We start from the raw sequence: 22,834 nt of genomic DNA, 5'->3' as shown, positions 1-22,834 counted from the left end.
GACTGCTTGATCAGCGGAGCTAGCACTGGGTTCTTTTACAATTAGCTTTGTAGAAGCGTGTTGTTTTACTAGGTGCTTGTGAAGATTATAATTACTATTCTTCGCAGTGGATAAAGTTCTCGCCCCTGCACACAAACTACAACTAACCAGTATATTTTTATCCTTGATCTGGACAAGGGAAAAATAATGTCGATATTTCCATGACAAAAAGCTTGCATGGTCCGAACTGTCGGCCATTGTGTGAGCTAGTCTAAAATGCTGAATGATTCATTCATACACTGCGTTGCCGTAAACTTGTTTAAATTAGATTAAAAACAGGAAATTGGGGAATTCATGCAAGAAAAAAGTAACGAGTAACGAGCCCATTTAAATTTCAGTAATGTAACTGCGTTATTTAATTGAAAAAAGTAATTAGTTACATTACTATACCCTTACAAAAAAGAAGTATACTTCAAGTTTATTTTGTAAGTATACTTAGTATAAAAGTATACTATTATCATGTTACTTAAAGTATACTAGCAATGTACTTATTTATATACTATTTTTGTACTTATTTATATACTATTTTTGTACTAAGTAAACTGAATTGGCCCACTTTTTAGGTCACTTAGTACACTTTAAAGTACACTTATAGTGTATTTCAAGGTTTACTTTTGAATACTGTAAAGTAGCCTGAAAAAAGTAATTCAAAATATACCTTGGAATACTCAGTAACCTGTGTAGTGCACTTTCAGTTCATGAAGTATACTTCCTAAAGAGCCTCAAAGTATACTTCGCAATACTTTTAAGATAACTTTCAATTAATGTAAGTACTTCAATAAGTAAACTTATTAAATTAAATCTTACTTAGTAATATATTATACTGTTTAGGAGCCCCTCAAACACCTCAGATTATAAGTCACTTAGCAAGAACGGGGGCCCTTGCAAAGTTACACTGCAGTTTCTTAGCTGAAAGAAGCAATTCACTGCGGAAGCGTTAACATTTGAAGAATCCAGCTCTTCTTATGAAACGTAACAGTAATTTAACTCATGGTTACAATGGTAAACCACCACAACAATGACCACGCAACAAAACACTACATTCTAAGCAGACACATTTAAAAAACTAAATTCATGAAGTTATATTTGTATTTCGAACAAACGGCAAACATATCAGCAAATTTGAACACTATTTACCGCCTTGCATCATGGGAATTGACCAGCCAATGAGCCACGCTATCTTCATTTTTTCACGTCGTTATTTCGTTCTTCAGTCAGTTTGACAGTATAACCTTCAAATGCATAATGCAACCCTTCTGTCTGCTTCTTTCTCAAGTAGCTTTTTCTTTTTTTCCATTAATACTACAATTGATAATTATTAGTATAAGATTATAGGGCTTCAGAATGTTTTGGCAGTAATTAAGGTTACAGCTTCAGTACCAAAAAAGATTCAATGTGCAATGCATAATAGATTTTCATATACATGAATAATTAGAATGAGATGGATCTAAAAAATGTAACCTGCAATGTACTTTAAAATTATTAGGGGCCAAGCAGCAGCAAAGCTGCTGTGGCACCTATTGTTTTTGTTAGTTTTATTATTATTATTATTATTATTAAGCATAGCGATTTGTGCGAAGTTTTGAAATTTTGCATACTGATTTGGAACGCTCTCTTGATTATTGTCACCAAGTTTCATGTCGATCCCTGAAGCACTATAGCGCCACCAAGGCGTCAAAGTTGGAGGTGTGTTTACGCCCATAACTTTTGAACCATGAGACCGTTTTTCTTAAGTGAGGTTTCATCGGATTCCTTAGACGCAGACGATTCGACTGAACTCTATGGCGTCACTGTCGTCCCGAAGGTTTTTCCGTCATTTGTATTTTAAGAAATGCCAACTTTTTCAAACTCCTCCTAGGCCGTTGCTCCGATTTTCATGAAAATTGTAACAGTGCGTTCACACTGCAGCACTGCATTTTTCGTAGTGTGTTTTTATAGCCTACTTTTAAATTCAGTCTCGTCACATTACGTGACTGTTCTGTGCCACTGCTAGCTCGCTAGCCCAGCCTACAAACGACTGGTTGAGTGACCGGTGGCGTAACATGTATTCTACTGTAATCTAGCACTTACATAAATGTTGTGTAAAAGTGGTATTTTGATCGATATTGTGAGTACATGAACCCAAATCTGCACGCTTGGCCATGACTACAACAGTGACCTTAGAGAACTACAACTCTGTATTAACTTGTCTAACACGCCCCCGAGCGTGGTGTACTGTGGGAAGGCAAGCGATGCAGAGCGTTAAAAAACGCTGCAGTGTGAACGCAAGAAGCGATAAGTCAAACCGTTCACGAGTTACACGCAAACGATTTTGACAAAGAGCACGCCATAGCGGACGTGAGGCCTTGTCTCTGCGACGGTTTACCGTATGGAGATGAAACTTTGGAAATGTCATCGCGAGCATGTCATCTAATCATCTTCCTACCACAATCACCTTGATATGTCAAAATATGACTGAATTACAGCTGTTTATACTTGAGTCAAATCTGTCAAAGCTCGCCACGTCATTTTTTTTATAAAGTAACCAAACGCGGTGTTTCCCAGTAGCGAGAATAGCTCACTGGGATAAGAAGGGCTCCTTTGAAACGTAAGGTCCTAGGATTGAATTCAGCCACCGTCATCAAGCATGTCGTGATACCGGATTATCTGTTTAGCGAAGCCAGGTACGCCACAGTAGCTGTCTGGCAGTATAATCATAATGGTAACGATAAAGTTTAATCATCTTCCCACCACAATCACCTTGATATGTCAAAATATGACTGAATTACAGCTGTTTATACTTGGGTCAAATCTGACAAAGTTTGCCACGGGAGAAACGGCTTCCTTTTTTTTCTAAAGTAACCGAACACAGCATTTCCCAGCAGCAAGAATAGCTCACTGGGATAAGACGGGCTCCTTTGAAACGCAAGGTTGTAGGATCGAACCCAGCCACAGTCATCAAGCAAGTCTTGATACCGGATCAGCTGTTTAGCGAAGCCAGGTACACCACAGTAGCTGTCTAGCAGTATAATCACAATGGTAACGATAACGTTTCATTGTCAGGGGATTTATAGTCAAGGAGGAGCGGATTCATTGTGCTTTGTAGATATAACGCTGCTACATCTAGCCAGTGCATTTTGTCTCAAAATGACATATTTACCAAACACTTATCGTTACAAAACTCGTGTACGTCTTTTGCGCAACGCCGTGAAGGTAATCGAAAGTTTTGGGTTAGCGCTACCGCGTTGCCGAAAAGTATGCTGCGATTTAAAAAAAGCAAATGTTTTTTATTAAAGGTTTTGCTTTGCTTTTTTAGCTACTGAATTTCCATATTGAATGCTGCTTGGCCCCTTCATTGCTGCTTGCAGCTATATTTTTGACTGTTTTTGCTGTATAATAATAGAAAACATACATCCTACTCCAGAAGAAATGTATACAATTTTCTGTTTCTAAGCATACTTCTTAAAAGTATATCAAAAGTGAACTATTTTAAAAGCATACTTATAAGTATATCAAAAGTGAACTATTTTCTAAGTATACTTCTTAAAAGTATATCAAAAGTGAACTATTTTCTAAGCATACTTCTTAAAAGTATATCAAAAGTGAACTAAAAGTGTACTATCCATATTTTAGTATACTTATAGTATACTTCTTTTTTGTAAGGGTAGTTACCGCCAAAAGTAATGGAGTTACAGTACTGTAACCCAACTGTACTACTCAACACTGATAGAGACATGCTGCATCACATTGTATAGACAGGGAGAGAGGGGGTGGGCAGCAAAGACTGAGGAGTGTTAATGTTGGTGGGTTAGACAGTGCGTCACACATTACAGCTGATTGTTTAAACAGCGACCGAAATGCATTGAAATATGTATGTGCTTAAAGTTCTACTTTGCTAAAATATGTTTCAATAGGATCCAAACAATACCATAGTCTCCCCAGCTATATTACTTGTTGAGCTGTGAACAGTTCATTTGGCTGGAGATACTTTCTGTGTCCTCACTCAGTTCTACTATTAAAGCATGATTTACTTTTTGAGGCCCTAAAATTGTCTCTAGTAGGGATTATTAACTCCTAGGAAGGAGGAGGGATTAAGGGATGATTTGATTGAATCTGAGCGTGGGGGGGTGAAGGAGACTAATGAAGCTCTAATACAGGGGTCATACAGAGAGGTGTTGGGGCTGGCTACAGTATTTATCACCACTAATGCCATTATTCTGATCACTCATTTTACTGTAGGCTCTTTGCCACAGCAAAGGACCGTTACTGTGTGAGCCTGGGCTTTGGCATTAACTCAGCCGACTGACCGTACCTTGCGGAACAGAGGCTTTGTCCAGAACATAGAGAAAGACTAATCTCAAACCAGGTTAAACTGCTTGGCTGGGTATGAGTCACTACTAAGGCATACTAAACCCTTTGTCTTCATCTATTCTCGACAATCCCTGGGGGATGCCCTAAAAATCGAATTACCACAAATTCTCATTGCTCAGTGTGTGGTGTGTGTGGATCTTTAGTGTGACATAAGAGTGGTGTTTCAGTAATGAATGTGCGTATGTGCAGCAGCTCAAGTACAATCCCCCAAAACAGATGGAATAGGATCCAACTGCACAGTTGAGGGCTGGGCCTTTGTCTGGACACACTTGCCAACAGTTTCCATTAAAACCCAAAAATGTTAATGCTTCATCAATCTATGGCAGTAAAAGAGGCCAAGGGAACATGGAGACAAAGATAAAATGTGCTTTCCAACAACTTTGTGTTGTTGTGGGCTCTCTGCCCAGTATGAAACAAACTAATCAAATGCAACAATGGAAGATGTAAGGAATGTCATAAGAAAGTAGAACACCAGGAGACTGAGGGACAGCAGCTGTAAAGGGAGAGTCTTAGAAACGAGAGATACAGAGTGAGAGAATAAGTAGGGAAGTGGCACTAGGACGTCTCCAAGCTATAGACCACATACATTTTGCGAATTGGTGTAGCTTGTAGTTGGATTAGCACAGGATGGGAATGGTCATATCTATAGGGCGGTAGGGATTGTACACCTCTTACTTTGACTAGGGGTATACTGTTGAGATTCCACCTTCGTAAACTGGGCTTCTTGAGGAGAGACTGTGGAGCACGCGAGACAGGCATGAGATGTAGGAGAACATAGGGAAGATGGGAGATGTATCTATATCGCACCGGCTGGTTTGAAAACATGGCAACCTAGATTGAGAACTTTGTTATTCAGTCGATGAGCTAGTTGATCCTTCAGTCGGCAGTGTCGAGAACGCGGTTTCATCCTAATACGTGTTATACAACTCTGACCACCAACCCGAAAACTACTACCACCTATACTGATTATTTTATGAGTGCTGTTAGTTGGTTTAGAAACTCAGATTATAAAACAAGAATGTGACCAGGGATGAGGAGCCCAGGGAGAGCAGCATCCAGCACTACTTAAAATGGCAGAGTTTAGATTAAGAAAGTAGTTCTTATCAGATTATGATTTATTGCCTAAAAAGGGCATAAAAGTGAAGCGCAAGAAGTCCCAAGTCACGTTAATGTTTACCAAGCCTCTCCTGCACAAGCAACATGCATGAGGCGAGTTAGAGAGAGAAGGCATGGCACTGTCGTCGGGCGAGGAAGGTGGTGGGGTGGCAGGGATTTGGGGTCCGGGAGAGCTGGGGTGGTATTTTGGGGAGTAAGGGGTTGTTAAAGACAGAAAGCCATGTTAGAAATGTTAAATGGTGGGGTTTAGGAAGCTGGGGGGTATTGAATATGTTGTTGTTGTTGCACAGCCACCATGTGGGGTAGATGGCCATGGGTTCACACATGGAATTGTGCGATTATAGGAATAAGGGGAAGGGCAGGCTGAGACACGCCCAATGCCGCCAGACATTCGACAGACACGCACACTCACACACACAGCAGGTGCAGGCTGACTCAGCACAGTACCTGGGGGGTTACAGTGGAGAGGGAGGGGCACTGAGAGATGTTTTGGGCTACCTGCAGAGCCTCTATCCTCAGAGCAGCAAGCACCAGCTCCTCCTGGGCCACACAGGGTAGGTGTGGGGGCATATGGGGGTTATAGGGAGGGGGGGGAGTGCGGCCCAAATACAAATAAGAGACATACAGAGACCAAAGTTGAGCACACATTCCACGATCTAACCAGACACCCACTCAGACACAGGAATATCAGCGGAAAGAAATGGCAGCAATAAAGGCATGAGAACAATCCAAGTCGATGTTATAATCTGAATAAACAGGATGGGAATAAGATGATAAATGGGAACAAAGTGAACACACATACATGGACACACAAATCAAGGAGTACTATGAAGCTAGCGAGGGGCAGGTTGATGGCCCAGGTGTGAAGGAACAGAAGGTGTCTACACACCTGGAGTTTGAGGGCGAAGGCTGTGGGGTTGGTCTCTGCCAGGTCAGGCTCCAGGTACTGCAGGGGGTTGTCATTCGCTGGCAGCCTGTCTAACAGGGGTGCGGCTTGGGCCAAGGGCTCCACAAAGCTCTGGGAGGGGGGCTACAGGGTATCAGGACGGGGGGGATCGGGTGAGGAATGTGGAGGGGTCAACATTGGCGAAGCAGTGTTGGGCACATCGGCGGTAGAGAGTGTTGGAGCTACGCTGAAATTGATCACAACTGTGTGCCGCTGGTCATTTCTGCCTGGGTATCAGAGCCATTTAACTAAACTAGGTCAAGATAGTCTGAGGATTGAAATGTTGTCTCCATCTAGTGGCTAAATCACTTTTGCATGGTATGTGAACCATAAAGAGTCATATGGAAAACAGACAGACACAAGAAATGTTACATCCAGATGTGTCGACTGACATAGGACAATGGGTCACATACAGTGTGTACTGTATGTTTGAGTTCACTTAGGCTGGTAAGGTTAGTATGAGTGGTAGAGTGAAACTTACCACTCCATCTCTGTCAGCACTGTGTGTGCGGCTCAGCTCCTGGCTCTCCCTTTTCCTGCCCTTGTTTACAGCAGAACCCTCTGGACCAGGTCTGGAGTTCAGCACTGGGGTCTTTATCCCTGCTGTGATCTGGGCCTCCATCTCCTCAAAACTCCTGCAGAGAGAGAGAGATCTCTCAGAGGTCTTTACATATGCCCATAGAACTGCACCTTTCATGTATGTATACAAGCATTCTAAGGAGTGAAACAAGCATTGCTGTGTGTATTTTGTGCGTTCAGTTTCATGTGAATTTCAAATTTGTGTAAAAAAAACCTCTAGCGCTACCCTGTGCATGGTGAGTTGGGCTCAGAACCATGGGAGCAGGTCTTTGTCAGGTTGTCTGATACAGACTCCAACTTCAGGTACAGAGAAGGCTTCTTCACTGACCGAGGCTAGAAATACACACAGACACCAACACACTTCAAAAAAATGTGACACAGGCTCTGTCTTTAAGTTTCAAGTTCTAAAAAGATCATGGCTACTTTCTTTTTCTGTCTAGGCCAGGTAGCAGGCAGTAGATACTCACAGGTGAGGAAGAACCAATCTTCTCCATGTACTCAATCTCATAGTCTGAGAGAGAGAGAGAGAGAGAGAGAGAGAGAGAGAGAGAGAGAGAGAGAGAGAGAGAGAGAGAGAGAGAGAGAGAGAGAGAGAGAGAGAGAGAGAGAGAGAGAGAGAGAGAGAGAGAGAGAGAGAGAGAGAGAGAGAGAGAGAGAGAGAGAGAGAGAGCACCAACAGATAGATGAAAATGAAAGATAGATAAAGAAAGCGAGAAATAAAGAGAAAGATAGGAGAGATTGAGAGACAGGCAAGTGACATCAAAATTATTGTTGTGCCGGTGTGACAGGTCTGAGGCTCTGCTAGCTGGCTGCCCTTTTTCCATCCATGGCTCAGTTCATCCAGGCCAGAAAGAGCCTCTGGGGGTTCAGGGGCCAGTAGAGAACTGGGTCAGCATATTGGTATCACCGCCAGGCTCAAATCAATGCTGATGCAGCATGTTCAACTGGACTACAAAAAATGGCTACTATATGTTACATATACGAACAGGCGCACTGTTGCAACAGTTGTTCAGTTTGGTTTCCTCTGTACACACCTCTAACCTGGTGTTGGTTAGTTGTTATTCAGACACAAAGTTGCCCTCCAATTACCGTGGGTCTGGGGAGGCAAACTGTTTTCGTTTACAAAGGACGTAAGGTCAGACGGCTGAGGAAAGTCCTGGGTATCGGAGGTCAGCTCCGACTCCACGTCATGGAGAGCCGCCCACTTATGATTGGTGGAGGAGGCGAGCTTCTCCTCGTCTGTGGCATGGTCATCCTGGAGTGGGGGTGAGGGAGGCTCATCCTCCGGAGTGGGCTCCTGGAAAAGAGGGTATTTAGAGATCTTGTGTGTGTGTGTGTGTATGTGTGTGTGTTTACGGGGTTACCTGTGATGATGGATCAGACATAGGGGATCTTTTCGGTGACCTCTTCACTCTGAAAGTGTTACTGAGAGGAAGGATCAGAGTTTTTTTTTATTATAATGCAATTTTTCTCCCCAATCTCCCCTATGTAAAAATAAAAAATATGTACACAGACACAATGTCTTATTCTCTGGGAGCATTTCTGAAGAGCATTAATTCATTTCCATGTCCATTACATTTTTGCTTATGGTAAAAGGACTCAAAACTGTAGAATGCTCCAAAAAGTTTTTTAAAACAGAGAAAAGCTTAATACATACAAATATTAGTTTAAGTAAATTAGTTCGATGGGGAAATGACCAGTAGGTTGTATGGTAAATTATGTCAGAGATGAAATGAGGAGACATTTCAGGAGTGAGGCTGTATTTTTAGGCAATAAATGAAGGGAGGGTTGAAGCTTTTTACAACAACAATGTTTGATGACAGTAATGTGATGAAGAAAATACATTAAGGTTCAGAGAAGGGATTTGTGGATCTACTGTAGTGGGCATGTTGGGAGGCTGTGTTCATGCCCCTGTACTTACAACAGACAACATAGAGAAGACACACCCTTGGACTTCCTGTGACATACGAGAATACACAGACACAAAGGTGACAGAGAGACAGACAGAGGGTACTGGCACAAGAGAGGGTACAGACACCGCACACGGGCGCAGCACAAACACACGCAGTCACACCCTAATAATGGCATCTATACATTGACATACACCTAAACACTGTGTATGAATGCATACTGTATGATGGCAGTGAATGCTGATTGGCTAACAACAGCCTGGTGAACTTACGACTTGATGGGCGTTTTCTTCTTTTTGGCTGGTTTGTTCTGGTTGTGGTCCTGCAGCTCTCCAACGTTGTCATTGTCATTTTCAACATCCTTGTCATTGGTAACTTCAAAGGAGGCAGACCCAGCTTTGGGTGGGGAGCTGGTCATCTTATTTGAGGACTTGAAAGAGTCTATGGTGTCATCAAACAAATCTGCTTGGAAGCTGTAGGATGGCCGGGACAACTTGGGCGAGTTGGGAATGCCGCTTTTAGAGGAGAAGGGGTTGAAGTTTGGGTCTTCCGACTTGTTAGGGTCAAAGTTGTAGGTGGCTTTGGGGATGGGAATGTCATCATCAATGTTGGGGTATGAGGTGGCGTTTCCCAGAGGCTCCATCTGTGGTGGGGGGGCTTTCTTTAGCCCCAGTCTGGGCTTCCTCAAGGGCATCTTTGCGCCTGGCTTCTTGCCCAGCTTCTTGGGCGGTGGTGAGGCCTGGCGGGGTGCCTCACCGTTCTCCTCGGAGTAGTCAAATTCCAGCCTCACCGGCTGACGCTTGGGTAGGATGGGTACCTCCTCAGGGTTGGGGACTGAGCCTGTGAGGGGGGTGACAGGGAGGTCTGAGTTGGCTGGTTCCTCTGCAGGGACAGGGGGGCTCTTTGGGGGTGAAAGGTTAGAGGCAGGCACTGGTCCTTTCCTTCCCAGCACGGGGGAGTTGGCTATCTTGCTCCCACCGCTGTTGAAAGGGTTGATCTCCTCAAAGTTTTCTGGGTCCCATTTGTAGGAACCACTTGGGGGGAGGGGGGACTCCTCTTCAGTCACTGGTGGCTCTGGCACAGGGAGAGGGGCTTTCTCCTGGCACAGGGGTAAGGAGAGGTTAGGTTGGACCTCCTCTGGGCTTGTGTGATTGGTCTCCTCAGGGAGAAGGGGTGGGGTCTCCAAACGAGGCTTGTTGCGAGCCCTGCATAGGGTGCCCCCAGGGCTATATCCGTCTGACCCTTCCTGGCTCTGCAGAGGGCTGGCAGCCCTGGGCTTGGCCCTCTTCTTCACCTCTGGTGTGCTGGAAGAAGAAGTGGGCTGGGGGCTCTCAGGGTTGGAGCTCTGCCTAAGTAGAGGCTTCTTCTTCAAGGATCCAGGACAGACTTTCTTGGCTCTGAGTAGTGTCCCTGGAGCGCTCTCAGTGCCTACACTGAAGGGCTTTGCAGTGGGAAGGAAGCCTCCAGTGACAGACCTGTCTGTTGAGCCGGAGTCGTCAAATTCCCCTGCCTGAAGGCTGAGAGAACGGGTTAGAGGGGCACGGCTGGGGGACCCAGCAGTAGACACTTCAAAGTTGTAGGTGCCACTGGCAGCAATAGGCTTGTCCTCATCAAAGACTATGGAGAGCGAGCGACTAGGAGGACGGCCTGGAGGAAGGTCTGACGCTGGATCACTGTCTGTTACTGATCCAGTGCCTGAGATGCAACCTGAGAAAACACAAGGGAATACATATATATACAGTATACTTTGTGAGTGTGTGTGTGTGTGTGTGTGTGCGAGTGTGAGTGAGTGTAGGCATTGCACACCAGTGTGAGAACTTCCTAAGCGAGATAAAGAATCCATCTGGTTTTAGGCACTAATTACAGTGACATGTGTGCAGTGATTCATTAAATAGCAGGACCCCAGTTGGCCAATCAGGCATTAGACAAGTCATGAAGAATACAAGGAGGATGGATGGATGGTGATATTAAGCATAGCTAAGCCTGCTAATGTATTTGTGCAGCACTGTACAATACTAACGGCAACCACTACAGTCTGTCTAGAGCCATATTTCAGTATACAAAAATCTTCTGTACTTGCATCTGTCTGGTCTCTTAAGGCTGTACTTGTTAATGTATATCTGTGTAGCCATCCAAATGTTAAAATGATGCAGGAAATGCACAATGCACTACAACTGGAGGCACTATGGAGCATGTATCCTTGAAGGTCCCTCCCTCATAAGATGTTTGACCTGTGGTCTAGGAATCTCTCTCCCTCTTGATGTTAAGTGTAACTAGCCTTTATCATGTGCTTTCTCAAAGCTCAGCTCCATCCACTATGGTCTCTGCACACAGTTTCAGCCTTAAAAGTGTTTCCAGTTTCCTGTCTCACCTGTGTCCTCTGAAGTGAGCTGCAGGGAGCGGTGCTCAGTCTCTGAGGGAGGCAGGATGGGCGACACAGCCTTCACTGGGGTGGTCGACTCAGGGGTCTCAAACGCTCCGTCTGAGTCTGAGCTCCTATGAGGGGGAGAGAGCACAACATTGATACATTTTGGTTGTTCACAATATGTGCTTCATGTTTTGGCTACCTGCAATGTTTTTGGGGGTCTTGTTGTTATTATCAGTGACCTATGCACTTTGTAAAGCTCTCTCTTGGAAGTCGCTTTGGATAAAAGCGTCTGCTAAATGAATAAATGCAAATGTACAAACAGAGATTGAGCCAGAGAGAGTGAATGAGAGAGAGAGAATGAGAGAGAGAATGAAAGAGAGTCAATCAGAGACAGCTGGGGTGAAGGAAGAATAGAAATACTGTACATCGGTGTTTAATGGCAGGTTACATCAATAGAACAGATAACCTTCCCATGTCTGCCATGACTCTTCCTTACAGATACACTCCCACATTGAGCAAAACAAAGGCCTTTGTCAGGCATTTGCCTGTGTGTGTGTGCCTTGCATGAGATATAGAATACCATACATACACACACTCTCCTACTTACACATCCCTTCTTTTTCACATACACACACACACACACACTGCCCCTTCCCTCACACGCACCCCTACTGCCATCACACACACCAACATTGGGAACTACTGACGAACTAGGTTGAGCAGTCCACCTGACAGAGACAAATTCAATAAAAAGGATACAATTCTGTGAAACAACACTGTCATTGTACACTGAATTAATTGATGTAACAAAAAACATTGTCATCATCCACACACATACAAACAGACACACACACAAACACACACACACACAAACCAACACATGACCGCAAATACATTACCTGCTCCTACAGTACATCTCAGTCCTCAATTTCACCCCTCCTTCACATCTTTTCATATCACTCCTCCATTTACCCCTCCAGCTCACCTCTGTCTTCTAGGCCCCCTGGCTGCCTCCAGCATGCTGTTGTGTCGAGACCCCCAGGACAGGCGCTGGAGGAGCCCCAGAGCAAGGTCTGGGCTTTCCCCTCCCCCAGTCCCTCCAAGCAGTGAGTCCCAGCTCCAGCGAGCCCACTGCAGGGGAGACAGAGCCTGCCACACGTTCACCGCCATGGCTGCTGACTGCTCCGCTCACCACACACACTGGCTGGCACACTGGTAGACACCCACGGAATCCACAAATGCTCCTAATCTTTTCTTCTCCTCTCCTCTATTATCCCCGACTTCTGTCAGTAGCTATTTGCACTGGCCCTTGCCAGCACCCCTTTCCGCTCCTATCTTGTCGCAAAGGATGCTGCCTTTTTCCAAATGCGACTGACTGCAGAAACGCCCCACCTGCAGAAATTCTGGCAATCTCTCCCTCTCCCTTTCTCTCACTCTCACTCACTGTCTGTCTCTCTCTGAACCTCCACCTTACATATTCTCTCTCCTGTTTTCTCTCTCTCTTTCATGAGAACAGGGGAAGGATACACATTTGTATCAGACATATTTACGAAACACAAATACACATATAAACTCAAACACACACAAACATTAATTGCTGACACAATGACAAAGCATCTTCATTTTCTCTCTTCCATATCTGTCTCTTTAATTCTCTTCTGAATTCCAATTACAGAATTGACATGCAGAGATATTGTGCAGGGGCAGAGAACCCACCTGCCAACTACACAGACCCCATCCACCAAAACCACTCTTTCAGGCTTTCTTTTTGGATGTTCCTAAGGATGACAATACACTGGAGGTTATAGACTTGGTGCTGCTCTGCTTCAACAGAGACATTAATTTCGTATTTACTGCCAAAAACACCCAGAGGCAAGAGGTCTAATGTTACCATTACAACAATATAACCTCAGTCACAAGCAACACAGAAGGACTTTTCTTATCTTGGGGAGGAGTTGTTGGTAAAGCAGGTTGGTATGAAACCCTTACTCCAATAACATCTGGTAATATCTGGCAATATCTGGTAATCCCCTGTCTCTGTACCTCAGTCAATACACCCTCAGGGGACAGCAGTGGCATGGCCATAATCTAGACAGTACCAATAGGCTGGAGGGGGACACATCCCGACACACAGAAACATCCATCCTCGTTTTCCAATAGTTTCAAGTTTTTTTATTGTCAGGTGCACAGAACGTTTAGAGTAGAGGCCTCATCCATCCAAAGAAGTTATTTGAGACATCAGCTTTGAAGTTACTACAATCTACAATCCGTAATATGTAATGAAGAACTAAATCCATAAGTTATTAGTCTCAATGGCTTTCTAGTTGAAACCAGCTAGCTCCTGTTTAACCCCACCCACTTTGCTTGTATTGCCTTGCAGAGAACATTTCACAACAGAAACACACAGTTGCCATGGTGACTGGAGGCTGCACATGCCATATGTTCCACTGTGGTCAAAACCCAGACTGTCAGTAAGCACAATCTGGGCCAACACACACATCGCACACACATATACATACTGGGACACACAAATCTGCCCAGCTAAGAATTTTGCAGGCACTACTTCCCTCAAGTACTTTTAAAACACAGCAATTTTTTCCACAGTGACCGTTGTGTAATTGAGACATTCTTTCAATAATTGCCTGGCTCCCACAGCCAGGGACTCATTCATACCAGCCTATCTAATACTTATCTTTTATAAATGTAGTAACAGCTCCGATATCTTTGCAGATGCCAACCGAGGCAGTGAGTTAGCATTTCTCAGAGAGAGATAGAGAGAGAGAGAGAGAGAGGATATGCTACCCTTAAGAGAATGAAACATTTATTGTAAAGCAGCAGCCTCGATGCATGGAATGACATATAAACGGTTTTGAATCAAAGGTTCAGTGGAGGTGGGAAATCAAAAAAAGACGATGGACTGACAAAAGGGAAAGGAGTTTGGTTGCTCCCTCTCTGGTTAAACATAAACATAGATGTCTGCCTAGAGACAAAGAGACACCGCAGAAGGAGGTAGAGGTGGTAGGTGGGTCCGCGGACAGACAGACAGACAGACACATAAGTAGGCGGATAGGCAGACAGACTCATGTGTCTCTCCTCCTGCCAACAGGCTTTGCCCCTCCCTAATAGCCCTCCACCCTCGGGAGAAGGCAGATCAGTTTACACCTGTGCATGAACCCACCACCTGTTTACCCACAAGATGGGCGGGTGAATGGAGAATAGACAACATAGAATACATTATATGCCTCTTCTGTTAGGTCAAGTTGGTCTGTCAAGCACAATAATGGGTTAGAAATACAGGAATAAGTGTTTTGGTCATGATCATCCAAATGATGCTGGATTGGATGGAAAGATTGGTTGATGAAAATAAGTGATGTCATCTCTGACAGAAAGATGATGAGAGACAAAGAAGGTAGATGGAAGGGCAAAGAGGAATAGAAGGAGAGGCGGTTAGTGGTTGTCTCAAATCTGTGTGAATAGCAAGGCATCCGATTAGTAATGCTACCCCCTCTTACACACATTATAACATTCTGTCAACCCTTCTTTGCCTGTCAAAATAGTTGTCTCACTAAATTTAACTGTGACTGCTACACAGTTGCTTTCTCCCACCTCCCATTTTGCTCTCTTTCCTGCATTCATAATTCAACTTGTGTGTGTGTATTGCTCTTTCTCTGTGTGTGGGTTATAAAGTGGATGTGCAAGAGAAAATAAAGGGTAGTGAATGATGAAAACAACAGAGGGCGCTATTGTGATGTTATTTCACTATAGACATTTACATTTAGTCATTTAGCAGACGCTCTTATCCAGAGCGACTTACAGTAAGTACAGGGACATTCCCCCGAGGCAAATAGGGTGAAGTGCTTTGCCCAAGGACACAACGTCAGTTGGCATGACCTGAAATCGAACTGGCAACCTTCGGATTACTAGCCCGATTCCCTCACCGCTCAGCCACCTGACTCCCGGACATGGACAGGCAGGACATGCAGGTACATATAAAGGATACACACACCTTACAACACTGCACCTTGTCTTTTTTCTTTCTCCTTTCCTTTCACAACACTCACATACACACAAATATTCTGTCATTGTATCATGGTCATGATCATCATTGTATCATGGTCACTGGAGACCTATTCCCTGGCAAGATATGCTGAGAAACTAACCTGGTCCGGGAAAGGCTAACTGTCAAGCTTAGCCTGTGTTGTTGCTGAACCAGACGTTCCTGTAAAACCGACCCAACAGGAAAACAATGATTTACCACAGACTTTCTGGCGTGATGCCATATTTTATTTTTTAAACCACTATCAGTACAAGTACGTTTACAGAAAATCTACTGAAATAAATAATACATGTAATACATTATACAATGATAAATGATGATACATACCAACATACGTTTTAATTATGGTAGCCTATGTGTACATAAGTCCATATGCCATGATACAAAAACCATGTTTACTACTTGAAGACTACTTGAATCTCCATCAAGCCCAAAAGACAAGAGAGACTTCGATCTGCTTATACATGTGGTCTTATTTTCCTGAACAGTGCTCACCCTTTTCCAATCACCTCTTATTTTTCACTAATCCCTGAGAACAATAAGAAGAGAGACAGGTGAGATGGCATTATCTGTGGAAAACCCTCAGACTAGATAATTTTAAGTCTAACAAGGACCAGTCTAATCTCAGACTGGTCCGTCAGCCTAGATGAAAAAGAAAGGCTCTGAATTTGAGACATCACCAAACTGGAAGTTCACATCAACACCAGCATCTACTGTAAGCAGAGAGATCAGGCCATAAACCAGAGAGAGACAAACAGACTTCTGGACCCTATCATTATTTTTCCAAACTAAAAACCAGTGCAAGTCCCTTACTTCACTATGGAAAACTTTATCAACTCTCTTGACAGTTCTGAGTTCTGTGCTTGAACGTAAAGCGCTACAGACAGCTTCCAGGTGAGCCTAACTTGCGTCAGTGCACTGAAAACAGTTATGTAACCAAAACCTTGAACATCCTAAAGGCCACATTACTTACGGATAACCACACAGCTCTCTGGTGGTGAACACGCAGGTACACACACACACGTATACAAGCACACAGACCTCTCTTAGTCACTTGCCCTGGCACACTGTCACACTCTTCCTTTCCCTAAGTATTTGGGATATTAATAAAACACAGGAAGTAGAACATTCTCTCTCCCTTCATCTCACCGTCCCACCTGGCCTCCCAGTGTCTCCCTCCACAACATTATATTTCAGCCTTGTCACCAGCTCCCTCTCATGATCCCATCACTGCAGAGGTGCCCTCCTCCCTTGCCCCATGAAAGAAAACACTGGGATCTGATCACAGCAGCCCATTTCTGGAGCCCGGGGCTGCTACCCCCTGCCTGTTTGCCTTGAACACTGCTGGGTAGTATTTTCCTGTCGCATTGATCTGAATAGTCTGACACACACAAACTGTACAATGTGTTGTATGTTCCATTAGAAATGCTACTCATTGATCCTTTCAATGAGCAAAGACACATTACATGTCTCTCTATATTTCATTTCATCCCTGCTGTGACCAATCAAGGCACATGCTTACACACATTCTCAGTTATCTATGGTGCACAAAGGGATTTGAAAAAGCTCATGAGCATTTTGCAGCATGGCTAGGTGGCCTGTATAGGGAGCTCCTCACAGCCAACACAACAACAAAGGCAGCAGCGATGGCGGCTCTTATCTACCCAGAGCTCCAGTTCAGCACAGCACAATCCTGTCCAGGCAGGAAGCCAGTTCAAAATTCAGGTAGCCAGTCACACAGCTAGAACGGCAGTCAGTCAACCTGCTGTTGAACTTACATGGTCTCTGTATGCTCCTGAGAGGGATGGGGGGCTCCGTTCTCCATGGACTCAGTGGCTCCCATCCTCGGCTATGGTCCTCTACCTCCTCCTCTCCCTCCCCCCTGGTCTGTTCCTGCTCCTCAGCCCCCTCCACATCCACCCTCCTCCTTCTAATCTCTCTGTTGGACTCTGGAACTCCTCTCTTCCCGTCGTAAGGCTGCCGTTGCCTGGTATGTGCGTTTGTGTGAAACACAATGGTTATGCTCCGTGGTGTGTGTTGCGCCGCAGCAAATGTGGAGCTCTTCCTTCTGATGCCAGTAGCGATCTGAATGTCCTCACTCAGTCAGCACAATATCAGTCTTCCTCAGTTACCCTCTGATTCTCCATGATTCTGATCCTCTCCTTCTCTGTCTCACTGCTACGCTCTTCGTTTATCTATCCCTCTGTGCATTTCCATCACAGAGCAATGATAGAGGTCTATGAGAGAACAGCAGCAGTCAAGGTAGAATGATGCAGCAAAATAACAAGAGATACCATTCTCTTCAAATTGATTATGAATGGAGTAAATACTATCAAAACAAAAGGGTATAAAGGAAATTGTTATCCGCTCCCTCTCGTTCCGTCATTGAGGTGTCTTCTTCTTCCCCTCTGTTTGGTAGATGGTGGAGCTGAGCTGTGTTGCGACTCTCTGCCTCCTCCCCCTCAATCCACCACTCTCCCCAGAGACCAGTAGCCCGTAAAAAGACCAGCAGCTTTTTACCATCAGTGCAGGAAAGCCAAACAATAGCAGACAGCAAACCCAACAGTTTAACAAAAGCTCTCTCTCTGTCACTCTCTTCATCTCTTTCGCATTCTTTCTTCCAACCTTCCATAGAGACTCTCCCCTGTCATCTCATTGTCCCTTTCTTTTCATTTCCTTCTCCTGTCAGGATCTCTCTCTCCTAGCCTGGTGAGTGGCACAGGGAGCGTGTCAGACCCAGTCTCATTTCACACAATAGAAGCTTCCAGCAGCCAGCATGGCCAACCAGAGTGATGCAAGAGGTAAACAATAGACCCTGAGAAAGTGTGTGTGAGCATGTGCATTTGTTCCCCACCCCCACCCCACCCCCCTTTTACCCAACCCCCCAACATTCTTATAGCACACTCGAAAGAGCTTTAACAGACACAAAAAGCAATGACAAAAAAAACGATTTGACAAACCTGCTCTCTGCATTTGAGAGAAAAGGGGTGTGCTATGCACTGTGTGTCTAGTGGCACATCATATTTACAAAGTTTCCAAAAGGGTTGTGAATGCGTTGATGCAGATGCCTTCCCAGTCCATCGCCATATGAGAACAGTCATTCTGCTGACTACCTACCAGGAAGGTCTAGTGATCACATTCATTGGAATTATGATATATATATACTGTATGTGCGCAGATGCTTGTGTTTGTGCTTGCTGAATTGAGATAAAGAGAGTAAGAGATTGAGAGAGAGTGAAGAATATAGAAAATAAAACAGATATGCAGAAATTAGGTTGCTAATGACCCTAGGGTAGAAATAGGATCTTAAACAGGTTAAACCAATGTCCATTGAATGTTGCTGGTACTGAGCCTATCATGCCATCTGAAATACGAGATCACTAATATATTGTAAAGTCATGGGATTGAAGAACATGGGGCTCAGTCTGTCTACACAATGGCAGATTTGGCCCTTACTGGCTGAAGTGATTGTAGACTGGTGTAGTCAAGTCAGTGTTACTACAGAGATTACTAGATTCCCAGTTCTGAAAAAAATAGTAGGCATAAAATGTTTCAAACACACATGCACAAACACACACACAAAGACACGCACACACTGTGTACATATAAACACACACACACTGCAGTGTTTCCCCTACCATTATATTAGGGGGGTGCCCCGCCCCCCTTTAAAAAAAATGTATATATAGCGCACAATCACAAAATAAGTCATTTAAGGTTACCTTTCCTTCCCCCCCCCCCCCAAAAGAAAAACATATGGGCCATCAACAGAAAGCACCGCGGACATCCAGTGCTGATAGGACTCATAGGTCAATAACTCTGGCCATAGGAGACCAGTGCTGCATACTCTACTCCTCACCCTCTCAGACCTCTCAGTTCACAGGAGAAACATTGATTCTCAGGTCACTAACATGCCGCTCCATTATCATTAGGTTCAAGGGTCAACAAAGAAAATATGTGTAGAGCACAGATGAAAACTCTTTGGATGAAACGATCTAAAGTTCAACAGTGAAGGCGAGTATGTGTTAGCCCTCAGCCTCAGACTGAGGAAATGGAGAAATTAAAATTTCAAGCGAGTCAGGAATATGTCAGGCTTTTTCTGAAAGATTTATAAGCTCGCTATGTTCAATGTAGGTCGCCATATTCCAAGTTCATAAATTGGTGGAGGTTCAAATGCCCAGTACATTCAACCAGGGTGGATAGGCTGAGAAGAGCTTTGTATATTTATATGAACATCAGCTGTGTGGGGTTGTGATCCATCTCATTAAGAATGGTAGTAGTTATCATTTGGTCAGCACTTCCATTCAAAATCTGTCATATCATGACAGCAAAGCCCTCTGGCATTTATATGAACTCACACTGTAATTACCATGTCACATGTGAAATATGATACGCAGCTGATGTTTAGATTTAAAGTTAACCACCCCTTAAAATATTTAGCATTCTGGCTAGCTATATTTTATTGCATTGAACTAAATCTGATTCTGAAATTTAATAAGACTGTATTTATACTTTTATGCCTGAATAACATGAACTCTTCATACATTTTTACAGTCCTTTTACAGGCTGTGTTTTTGTATGTTTATCTATCTTTCCAGCACTTATCCCAAAACCTGTACTTCAATCCTCAGGCTGACTGTGCAAACTGTACAGTACAACAACATGTAGACTGTCGACTTTTCTGTTGCTCTCTCTGGTCTGCCTCTGCTGGTATTTAAAGTGCATCATAAATAATAGTTATAGCTGCTCCACTTTACTCTTTCTTTCACTCATCTTTTGTATGCCAGGTAAAGCTCATGCATAGTGAATTATTCCTGTGTGTCATATCCCATTAAATTGAGCAAGTTATATTCTATATATTTATTTTGTAACAGGATAATGCCCTTTATTGGTTAAAAGCTACTTGCCAATATGAATAAAGGATATAGCCTGTTTATGTATGCACCACCTGACTGTAGTGTTCTAACCTGAGTGTTCAGACAGTATGGTGCAGACACAGACTTGCTGGAGTATTAGAAACATTGACTCCCTCTTCTGTTTTAAAATTGTATTACAACTGAACTGACAAAAAATAAAAAAGAGGCTGAGTCACTACCCTTGTATGAAACTAAGTCCACAGTTAGTCACATTTTATATGTAGTAATAGATTAATATATATATATATATATACTAGAAAAATAATACCAGATAGAAAAATTATATAATGGAAAACACATGAGAAATTAAATGAGAAAATACATGTGGAATCTCAACAATGGAATCAGAGGCCCTAAATCCAGAAGCCCTTGTCCAGAAGACAATAGGGCTTCTGTACCACACCTGAAATATATGTTTTCTATAGGAATAAATGTAGTTATGACTTCTACAGACTCTTAATAATAGCCATATCACACTTACAAGCTAGAATATCTCAAATTGTATCTGTGAGACTGATGGATGTTGTCTATGATAATGTTGAAGGCATTGTTATAACTCCATACAACAAAGCCATTAGACAGGCTTATGCGCAAGCACTGGCTTAACACAGCAAATCCCTTTATGGCAAAGTATTTCTCATCAATGATAAGCAAAAAGATTATTCTGTACAGTATCTCATCAATACAGTATGTTATAGCATGTTTGTAATTAGGTTGACCAAAGTACATAAAATGGGATGTTAGACCGGACCTCTAGTTCAGCGAGCTGTCCATGCATGGTCTACCAGATAAAGCCTTACTACCAACATGGGGTTGATGGCACAACAGATGGCACATATTAGACGACCATCTCCAATCATGGTTAAGCCCAGCTTCCGGCAGATGAGGGCATTCCTGCTTTTCGTCAAGTAGGCTAAGCTAAGTGGACCAATCAGATCTGTAGTCTTACAACAACAGCAAGGCAGACTTATAAGATAATCGGTCTGACCATCAGTGTTAATTAAAACAATATAGTCTGTACATCTTTTTAGTGGAACCACACAAGCAGGGAAGAAGGTAAGTAGTTAGTTGGAATTAAATCTACAAAGGACTCAAGGCCATAATAAAAAAACATGAAATATCTGGAGGATTGACAGAGGGGACCATACCTGTTTATGGGAGGACAGGAAGTGAAAAAGGGTTCCTTCTCCTGATTGCCAGAGGCTGGAACTGGAGGAGGAGTTGGGGAGGAAGGATCCGGGGCTGAAGCAGGATGCAAGACTGATGCAAGGCCTGGGGTTGGGGCTGAGCAAGGGTCTGGGGCTAAGGCAGGGTCTGGACCTGAGGAAGATGCTGGGGCTGAGACAGGAGCTGGAGAAGGGTCTGGGGCTGAGGCAGGGTCTGGGACTGAAGAGGTCTGAGAGGATGCAGGAGCAGGCCTCTCTGGGGGCGTGGGGGGAGGAGTGGGGAACTCTGTGGTGTCTTGAAGGAGGTAGGGAGGGAGGGCAGGTGGGAAGCTGTGTCCACCAGGAGTGGAGGCAGAGGTAGCCGGAGAAGGAGGAGTAGAATTAGGAGAAGGAGCAGAGTCAGCCACTTGTTCTGTCAAGAAGCACCTGTGGAAGAGGAAGAAATTAGAAGAGAGGAGAGGAGTCAAGATGGAAAGACAGGAGAGGAGGGGAGAGAGGAACATAGGAAATACACAAAAGGGAGGGGGGAGCCTAAACTAATTCATTTGAGTACTTTAGATCCTTAGTAACCCATTACCTCCAGTTTTAGTTCTGGTATTTCTCAGGATGACAGCAGACAGTGTACCTGTACACTCCACCCACATCATCCCTGAGGAAACAAGACCTGCAGCTCAGCTGAACCTCATGCACCTCCTTAGAGCTTTGACCAACTAGCCTCACTGAGATGCCTAACTGGCCAAAAGCATTGGCAGTGACAAATTTTGTGTTTTGCAAAGTTTGCAGGTTCAGTATTTGTGGATTCTTTTTTTACAGGTTTCTATGGAATATTGGAAAACGATAATACACATTTCATAGGTTTTAAAAGCTTTCATTGGCAAAAAAATTCAATATATGCTGTCGCCTATTTTACAGCAATCAATCTGCTCTTAAAATACTATCAGAATGATAGAGTGATTTCACGTAACTAGAACTAGTTCACACTTTTCCATGTGCTGGTGATATGACTTAGTGAAATTATGTTAGCAGCCATTTTATGCCAGGGCCCAAAAACTGTGAAATGTGTTTTTTGTGATAAATTTCATTTTTGGGAGGCCAATTACGCTTTTATTTAAAATACATCTGATCACTCTGCACAATAATTGAGTAACAATGTAAACACAACACAATCGGAAGCAGAAAACTTTGCAAACGCGAAATGTATGACACTGCCAATACTTTTGGCCATGACTGTACTCCCTAAGGCTAGGGGCGTGAGGAGATAGCTACCCCCTCACCCCCTCTTAAAATCCCATGCAAGTTGTGCTCCTAGCTGAGTGGGTTGGGCTTGATCCTCCTGGGAAGAGTCTGTTTGAAATAACTATCCTGTAGGGGCTCTGTTATAAAGAGG

General features: G+C 43.8%; 1 protein-coding gene across 3 annotated transcripts in view; it reads right to left on the bottom strand.

Annotated features, from left to right (window-relative positions):
* Positions 1-22,834, bottom strand: part of tacc2 (transforming, acidic coiled-coil containing protein 2) — a 36,356-nt gene that overhangs the window by 4,953 nt on the left and 8,569 nt on the right. The window contains exons 1-13 of one of the 3 annotated variants that reach the window (XM_062463262.1): positions 15,263-15,422; positions 12,294-15,067; positions 11,312-11,436; positions 9,213-10,647; positions 8,952-8,987; positions 8,395-8,455; positions 8,120-8,327; positions 7,498-7,541; positions 7,257-7,363; positions 6,933-7,086; positions 6,395-6,535; positions 5,953-6,045; positions 5,065-5,124 (exon numbers count right to left, since the gene is read on the bottom strand). In XM_062463262.1, coding sequence (XP_062319246.1) covers positions 5,065-5,124; positions 5,953-6,045; positions 6,395-6,535; positions 6,933-7,086; positions 7,257-7,363; positions 7,498-7,541; positions 8,120-8,327; positions 8,395-8,455; positions 8,952-8,987; positions 9,213-10,647; positions 11,312-11,436; positions 12,294-12,478 — 2,649 coding nt within the window. In that variant the 5' untranslated portion in view covers positions 12,479-15,067; positions 15,263-15,422. Of the gene's footprint in view, positions 1-5,064; positions 5,125-5,952; positions 6,046-6,394; positions 6,536-6,932; positions 7,087-7,256; positions 7,364-7,497; positions 7,542-8,119; positions 8,328-8,394; positions 8,456-8,951; positions 8,988-9,212; positions 10,648-11,311; positions 11,437-12,293; positions 15,068-15,262; positions 15,423-21,429; positions 21,874-22,834 lie in introns of those variants that run through there. The other 2 variants (XM_062463260.1, XM_062463261.1) reach the window with 2 other exon arrangements.

Source organism: Osmerus eperlanus, chromosome 6 (assembly GCF_963692335.1).
Source record: "Osmerus eperlanus chromosome 6, fOsmEpe2.1, whole genome shotgun sequence".
NCBI classification, from domain to species: Eukaryota; Metazoa; Chordata; class Actinopteri; order Osmeriformes; family Osmeridae; genus Osmerus; species Osmerus eperlanus.
This window is presented reverse-complemented; position numbering and strand designations above follow the sequence as displayed.